Genomic DNA, 9,034 nt, shown 5'->3' with positions numbered 1-9,034 from the left:
AAAGTATTAATAATAACAAAATCAAACGCTAAAGCAAAATCTAAAATAACTTTACCTTCTTCATTAGTTACTCCAAAACCGTAGCCACCATGAATATTTCTTAAATCTTCTACCACTCTACCGACATATCCATTTATCTCCTCCAATAAAAATTCTCTTTCTTCAAGGGGTATCATTTGTATTAAGTCTTCTAAGTCATTCCAAAATTTATATTTAGACCCTGTATCTGAACCTACTTGAGGAGCATAAGCACTTATAATATTAAAAATCTTAGTATCAATGATAATCTTAAGGACTATAATTCTATCACCAACTCTATTAATTTTTACAACTTTATTTTTCAAACTCTTATTTATATATACACCTACATCATTTCTAGTGTGACTCTCACCCGAATACCAAAGTTTAAAACCTAAATTATCAATCTTCTTAGCCTTTTCTCCAACCTACTTAGTTTCTTGAATACATAAGATATTAATTTTCCTATGAATCATAATATCAACTAATTCCATTAATTTACCATTAAAAGTACATATATTCCAAGATTTTATCCTAATATTAGTTTCATTAGTTTCACGGACTAACTTCTTTACTTGCATTCGCCCGTAATGTGAGAACCCTTGCTTATTTAGCACTACACCCGGGCGCCGGTGTAACGGCCCTTGTACACTTTTCATCACTGTATTCAGACTATACAGCGCGTCGCTTCCAAGAGACGCCATAGCACTCTCATAGACTTGACATTTAAATAAAATGCAAGAAGAATATCTGACTACAATAGTACCCATGATGTTGATATGACTGACCTTTCGAATTTTTAGTGAGGATTGCCTCCCTCATCAGATGTAACTTTTCCTTATTTTGATGAATCTCAGAAGATCTTTCAATTTGCGATGAATTTTTTTAGCAACATGTTAACAAACTCATCAAATGTATGAATGATTCCTTTTGGGGGTGAATAAAATCAATTGTGTTTGGCCTTTCAGATTAGTATAATGGAGCGCATTAGGAGCTCGTTATATGTAACTATCAAGTTGTTCATATGGGCCAGACATCCTATCATAAAAAATAATACTTGAAAGCTTGAACCCTATTGGAATAGGGTGTTGAAGAACAATTTCATTGACAAGTGATGACTTTTGAGAGTTTTGCCGAAAGGACATGAATTCTTCTTGCAACTTTATATCTCATCACAGATTGTTTGCGACCAAATTAAGTTCTCTATATTTTTTGGAGGTTTGTTGCTAGACTTGACCACACAAGGTGAATGCGTATAGCCAACAATGTACAAGAGGTTAGCTTTCTCAAGAGGAGCTTCAGTGTGTGGAGGTAGTGCTAGCTATGTGCCTCTAATGGATTTTACAGTAGTTGGATGACCAATGTGATAAAAAAATGGAGCAGAGGTTTGCATCCCTCACTTCGAGATTTCACCTTAGAATGGTGGGTATTATAGAGAAAGCTTGTGTATTGTGCTTGTTAGCCATCAAAGAAGTGTAAACTTCTATAGACGGAATATTGTTTCTTATTAACGACATCAAACTGTTGTGTGCCAGAAGATTTATGGCGGTACAGTGATATTTAATATTTTAGTATTGTACGAAGATCCAACACATACAAATAATGAAGTATTAGTGGGAGGCACCAAGATCTTTTATGTGAAAAAATTCTAAAAGAGGAAAAAACCACGAGTTCTAGCCTTGTTCAAATCATCCATTATAAAATGTAAGTCCATAGGTCTACTCCTCTCCAGAGTTAGGGAAGATTTACTTACAATTTGTATAATTATAGATGTACAATTGTCATCCAAATTTGATAGCTATAATTGGGCTACAACAAGTGTAGTTTTTAGTGATAATAACGAGATTATACCGTAAAAGCCATAGTTATTTGCTACAAAGATAGTATTTTGTTATAAAGATTATAATCGGTAGCCGCAATAAAATCAGTTAGCCGTAGAATTCATAGTTGATAATTATAGTAGCAGTTGACTACATAGATCGTAGTAGTCACATAGGCCATAATCAGTAGTTGCAATAGCAGTATTTGGCCACAGAGATCATAGTTCGAAGCTATTGTAGCAGTTTAAATTGGTCATAATTGATCACATAGGTCGTGTCCTTGAGAAGTTGTAAATTGTTATATATCATATCTTGTAGCCCAATTATAGCCCAAATATCACATGGTCATACTTGTTAGCTACAAAAGCATCAATTTTTATAGAGTCTGCAATGGGAAGTTGTAGTAGTTACTGACCACATACGTTGTAGTTGATAGCTGCAAAAGCGGTAAGTTGACCATAGAGACTGTAATGGGAAGTTATAGTAGTAACTTGTCACAGAGGTCATAGTTGGTTAATACAAGGGCATCAGTTGACCATAGAAGTTGTATTGGGAAGCTGCAATTGTAATTGACCACAGAGGGTGTAGTCAGAAGCTACAGTGGTTAGTGGCCACATAGGCAATAGTTGGTGTTACATCGGTTAGTAGTTACAACCGTTTTCTCAGGTTTGTTATTTTTTGCCAGAGATAACACTTGTTGGTATACGACATATGAAGAACTTCAAGGGTTTGGTGAAAAACTCTGTATTCTGAATACGTCGGTTGTAAGTAGTTGGAATCAGATGTTATCGCCAGATCTTCAATACGATATTTTTTGTTATATTGTATTCGAGTTACTTCGTTACACTGTATTTAGGATAATTTGTTACACTGTATTTGGGATAGTTCGTTATACCGTATTGGAGATACTTTGTTACGTTGTATTCGGGATATTTAGTACGCCGTTTTGGGGATACTTCATTATGTCGCATTCAGGATATTTCATTATGTCGTATTCGGGATACTTCGTTATCTTGTGTTCGGGATACTTCGTTACGCCGTATTCGGGATACTTTGTTACGTCGTATTCGGGATACTTCATTACACCATATTCAGGATATTTCGTTACACTGTATTTTTATACTTTGTTACATCGTATTCAGATATTGTTACACCATATTCGAAATACTTTGTAAGCAAATAGCGTTCTCCAATTGTAGCGAGTAGGGGTGGTCAACGATGGCCGACAAATAGTGGTTGGCGACTATGGAGGCTATAAGTCATCGCTGGCATTTGGTCCAGAACAACATTAGAATTTGACTCATCTCCTCTGAAGTGAGGGGTTTTATCTTATATGCTCTTGAGGAGAGACATTTTAGCTCTTTGGTGGGTAACTTCCCCAACTATTTGATCGGATAGCCCATATTGATCCCCATGATCTTATGGTGGCCTTTTTTAATGATTTGAGGGGCCTTAATGACCTCAAAATTAAGGGAGCTTAGGCACGTCACCTTCCTTTCGTTAAGATGTTTGATTTGACTATAGACAGTCAGATTTCGAGTTCGTTTAAGAATTCAATCAATGATTTGAAGCCTCCAAATGGTCTTTACTGACTTGATTTTCACTTGATTTGACACAAATTGGACCAATTTTGGTATCGTCGAATTCTTCTTATCGAGCAAGACAGTTTGACTTTAAAAATGTTGAAATTGGAGCCCTAGATGATCTTTAATTTGAATCAAACTGCTTCTTTTTCAAACAATTGCCTTAGATTAGTGCCAAATGATTAAAATTTGTTGATGACACATCAAGTACTTTATAATAAATACTTACATGACAACCCTATAAGGATGCATTTATATTATTTTACCTTCTACACTTCGTATTTACATATGTAATTCGGACTTCCGTAGACTTTTGAAAAAGAAATCTCACTCTTCCAAGTATTAAGAACACAATATTTTTGTTTTTGAAACATGTAAATCCTCAACAAACTCAAGGGGTGGGGCCGCACACCCTCCTCTTCATCTTGAATCATTAACTTTTCCTCTCTTTCATCTTCATATGTTCTCTTGGTTGTTCTTCTCTCTTCTCTGTGCAACTTCTTTCTTCTATTTTCTCCATCTGTATAAAAATTATATAAAAGAATTTTCTAAGGGGATATTGCATGAATAGTCTTCTTAGCTTCTATTGGAATTAAACATTTTCTCTATACGACAAAATGAAATATGTTCATTTTAAGTTTACACAATAGTCCCACATATGAATATATAAACGAAAAGAGTGTACAAGTCACTGAAGTTTTTATGTAAAACTAAAAAGGAGAAATCACGAGGTCTGGTCTAAGAAAATTATCCACTATGTTAGTTGAGATCATAAAAATTTGAAATGTTAGATCTTACAAAAAGTAACAAGAATTTGATTTCATCTGTTGAGAAACCTCCTGAACTAGAACTGAAAACACTTCCTACACATTTGAAGTATGCATTCTTAGAAGATTTATCTACATTATCTGTTATGTAAACAAATAGTCCCACATATAAATATATAAACGAAAAGAGTGTATAAGTCACTGAAGTTCTTATGTAAAACTAAAAAGGAGAAATCACAAGGTGTGGTCTAAGAAAATTATCTACTATGTTAGTTGAGATATAAAAATTTATTTTCCATTTTTATTTTAGAAAATAAGATTACAAAGTAATGTTTTTCATCTTGGTCTTTGATAAATGTAGTTAAGTTTGAAGTAATAGAAGAATGATAATAATGATTGAGTGATCACACTCAAATCTCGACAAATGAATGATTATGATCGTGAGACAGTTGAGCAATGGTGGTCGGACGATAATTATTTTTAGTGGACAGACAACCCAACACCGGGCGACAATGGTTGAACGATGACAATTGGGCAACGACGGTTGGACAAATGCTAGTTTGGCAATGGTAGTCAAACGATGATAATCAGGTGATGATGGTTGGATAATGGTGGTTGATGACATTAAATGTTAGAAAGATCTTTAAAATTTATTAGATCTCTAAGCTCTTTTAAATTCAAGTCCAAATACTCTACATATAGAAAATGAGGATCTACTTATAACTTTTATAAGTGATACTTTGATAGATCTATCCAAAATTTTGGCTTATGTTAATTGCTTTGATCGTGGATTATTTTTCAATATTTAAGCACCTTAATTACCTAAAAATTGATTGACATTGGTCACATTTGACTTTTCTCACCAAGACACTTGATTCAACTATAAGTATGTAAAGTTTAAAGATCATTTGATTTCTTAATTAATATCCTCAAACTTTTAACCATACTTTGAGTGCTTGATCTAGGCTCATTTTGGTTCGAACTAGATAATTCTCCAAGTTGTTGAGTTCAACCTGTTGAGTCATTTAGTTTTATTATGAATTTCATGAAGTTAGAGTTGGGATAACCATGAAAGTGATTTGAAATTGTCCAAGTTGATATGCTTCAAGATTCGTGCTTGATCAAGTGAATTTTTTTATGACATACCACTGCCTTCCCCTCCCTTTCTAGCTCTTGCAAAGAGAAGTCAAGAAGGATATCACCATCATAGGCCTTCAATCATCAATTTGGCACTAAGTGGATTATATCATTTATTTTATTTTCCTTAAGAAACGCTTATAATTATGCTCTGTGTTTTTTTGTGGTATGATGTTCTTTATAGTATCTATTTCTAATTGAATATTACATGTTTTAGCTGTCATCTTGATTTTATCCAACTCATGTGATCAGTCAAATGATTTCTAGTTTTTTTAGTCTAGTGATTATCGTAGAGGCGGGTTGACATAGGTGATAGCTCCGACAATGTGCAAACTGCAATATTTAGCACTGAAATTTCTGCTCGTTTTCTCTCCAGCTTTTTGGACAGCGATTGAGATTGGTACAGGAAAATGTAGTTCAAGCTAGCAAAACATTAGTATTTTCTTTTAAACATTTTTCCAAACTTTTTACAAGATTATTATCTCTACCAGCCCTAGCTATTTTTACAATTTTCGCAATTGGTATGTTGACTAAATTTCTTACTCCTATTATGGCAGATGATGGTTCAGTTTGGTCCTGGGGTTACAACATCTGTATCCTTTTTCATTTATTTATGCCAAGCAATCAATACAAGATCCACAATGGGAATTCTCCATTCTAATAAAACGCACTTTCCTTGACAAGTTTATGGATGGCCAGCTTGGTCATGGTGAGGAGAATTCTTCAGTACCGAAAGTCATAGAGCAGTTCAAGGAGTTGGGTGCAACAAACTCCCTTTCAAGGGAACAAAATGCAGGCGGTCAAACTACTTTCTTGAAGGTAGGTTATATATTTACTTCAAGTTCTTGAATCAACTCTCGAGAAGACCAACAGCTATTTAAACATGATTTCATTTATCCAAAGTTTGCAATTTTTGCAGGTTTCTTCAATCAAAGCTGGAGGAATGATGTCACTTGCCATTGATAACCTTGGAGCTCTGTGGATATGGGGCAACAGCCCTCAGCCTGGTAGCACAGATGAAGAGGTTTTCAGCCTAGTGAGCAGCTCTTCTCCTTTACCTGTCTGGGACTTCCATGGCCATACGGTCGTCAAAGTGGCCTGCGGGAACGAACATGTTGTCGCTGCTGTCAGTGTTGGTGAGAATTTCAGCGGCGCTGATCTCATGTGCTATGCGTGGGGCAACAACAACCATGGACAGCTTGGTTTAGGGGACAAGGAGGCCAGGGCTCGCCCACAGTCCATCTCAACATTTGGAGAAGATTCCCCTTGGGCTATCTATGAGATCTCTTGTGGAGCCTTCCACACTGCAATTCTCACACATAAGAAGTCATATGACCAGGAGATTGAATCCAGGTGCTGGACATTTGGACTTGGTGAGAATGGGCAACTTGGTCATGGAAATACCATGAGCACATCATTGCCAGAGCCGGTCAATGGATTGCCTCGGGAGACCATTCTGATTTCTCTTGATTGTGGTCTATTCCACACATTGGTGCTCTCCGCTAGCGGAGATGTCTGGTCGTGGGGAATGGAGAAGGGTCTTGGCTTGTGTCCCGGTGCTGGCTTGGCAGGAGATGATGCTGGTGATGCTCTCTTCCCTGTAAAGCTTCATTGCAGCGAGGCACCTGGAGGTCTATTTCCTTTGCCTGTGCAGGTGGCATGTGGTGCTGCACATACTGTTTTAGTTGCAGGTGATGGTGATAAGCTCTGGGCTTGGGGAAGGGGAAGGAGTGGTGTACTTGGGAGAGGCCACACTGCTGATAGCTTTGTACCAGCTCCATTGATGTGGCCATCATCTGAAGCAGGCTTAAAGAAAGAAGTACAGAACCAGAGAAACTATGAAATTAAGCCAAGCATTCATCGGAGTGGGAGTAGTTCCGAGTCAGCAACTGATCGGAAATTATCTGATGCTATGGAGGAATTGAGTCTTCTTCGCGAGAAGCATGCACTTATGGAGCGGTATGCTACTGTGCTCCATGTCTCGATCTTTAGGAAATCACTTGATCAGAGGAACTTGCCGCAGTCATTGTATGATTCTGAAGTGTTTGATATCAAAAGAGAGTTGGAAAATGTGATGGAGGCAGCTGACACAGAAGAGCTTGCCAGGCTGCAGATGTTCTATGAGGGCATGCTTGCTGCTGTAAAGGACAAGTTGTTGAAGCGAAGGATAAAGGAGTTTGTGAAGGAGCATATTCTTTCACTTTCCTTGGGGAGGCAACCATGATCATTTTAGTCAGGTGACTGTACATGTGAAGTCTGTGTGTGGGAATAAGCTGCCAAAGCATTTGCAGATGTGAAGCACTGTGAGTTTGATCGTTGGGTGGATGAGTCTTGATTTAGTAGTTTGTATGATTGATGTATGGTACTATTATTTTAATAAAAGATTATAAGAGAAGTGCAACCGACGTGCTCGAACGTAATGCTTAGCACATTCGTTGGAAATAAATGGAGTGTCATTTTGTCCAATGAAAAAAATTGTAACGGATGCTTCTTGAGGGTATTTGAAATAAGATTTAAGTTGTGTTTTTTGAAATTATGTATTTGAGTTGTGTTTTTAATGAAAAAAATAATAGTTTGTTTTATATGTACCTTATCCTTCTATGTTTCAACGTTCTTATTTGAATGAAGGGGAATGTGGTTTCTGTAATTAATGTACTTATAAATTACTAATTTTGAGAATTGGGCATGTTCATGAATGAATACCCATTGTGAATTTCTATAGCAGGTTCGGATCGCTAAATTCCTATGTTGGCGAGTTCCAAAGGATAAGGTGAAGTTTATAGTGGGGAAATTCTGGTTGAATTGATGGAATTTAAATCTGGCGAATAAGAAGGGATGAGATTAATAGCGGGAGATTTAGTAAATAGGTACTAATAATGAAATTCAAATCAATATCGATGCATGCCAGAAGATTCATGGCAGTAGATTAATTATTTAATATTATTGCGTAGCATGAATATTCAACACACACCCTGCTAGTATAAGTAACACGTAGAGATACGAGCAGCTTTTATGTGAAAAACTCTAAAAAGTAAAAAATTATGGAGCCTAGTCCAGTCATAATGATTCATTATAAGTTTGTCGTTTTTATTCTTTTTAAAGCTCATAATTGTCAGCTCGTTTGATTATCATCTTATAATTTTCTTTTCCAATAACCCTCTTTTTTTAACGATCAAAATAATTTGAAGAAAGAAACAACTCGGAATAGGAGAAAATAAGATGAGATCAGGCAAAAAAGTTATCTAAAAAATTTAAATATTTTTGTTCCCGGGGTCAAGAGCAATTGTCAAAGGAACCTATCTCTTTGGTTAATTCCATCTTGGAGAATACCCAAGAAAACTTTCGATAATAAGAACTCTGCTTATAATCTATGATAGCTAGTGAAATAGGTATATAAATGAAAAGCAGTTATCTCAACTAAGAACTTCCCGATGCGTCCAGAACCTTTACCCAGCCAAAAGGAAGAGGGTGAATCCCTCAAATCCTCAAATGGATGGTGATTTGTCGACAAACGAGGCCTGTAAAATAACTCTGATATCTCAATCAAGAATATCATTTTGCTTCAAAGCCTCTCGGCTATAAGAACAGAGGGTGAATCACTGTATTCGGAACAGACAGTGACCTATCAAGAATTGGGGCCCACGAGATGACATTAACGAGGTTTCAAAAGGGAGATTGGCCTCAAAGTGGTTTACTAATAAAAAATAAG

At 36.3% G+C, this 9,034-nt stretch overlaps 1 protein-coding gene across 1 annotated transcript in view; it reads left to right on the top strand.

The window, feature by feature from the left end:
• LOC110036340 (ultraviolet-B receptor UVR8) overlaps positions 1-7,842 on the top strand; it is a 13,296-nt gene extending 5,454 nt beyond the window's left edge. Inside the window, exons 3-5 of the mRNA XM_020740763.1 lie at positions 5,883-5,918; positions 6,017-6,144; positions 6,245-7,842. Of these exons, the coding sequence (XP_020596422.1) occupies positions 5,883-5,918; positions 6,017-6,144; positions 6,245-7,549 (1,469 nt within the window). The 3' untranslated portion in view covers positions 7,550-7,842. The remainder of the gene's footprint in view (positions 1-5,882; positions 5,919-6,016; positions 6,145-6,244) is intronic.
• Positions 7,843-9,034: the final 1,192 nt, after the last annotated feature.

This window comes from Phalaenopsis equestris, unplaced genomic scaffold (genome assembly GCF_001263595.1).
Source record: "Phalaenopsis equestris unplaced genomic scaffold, ASM126359v1 Scaffold205261, whole genome shotgun sequence".
Classification (NCBI taxonomy): Eukaryota; Viridiplantae; Streptophyta; class Magnoliopsida; order Asparagales; family Orchidaceae; genus Phalaenopsis; species Phalaenopsis equestris.
This window is presented reverse-complemented; position numbering and strand designations above follow the sequence as displayed.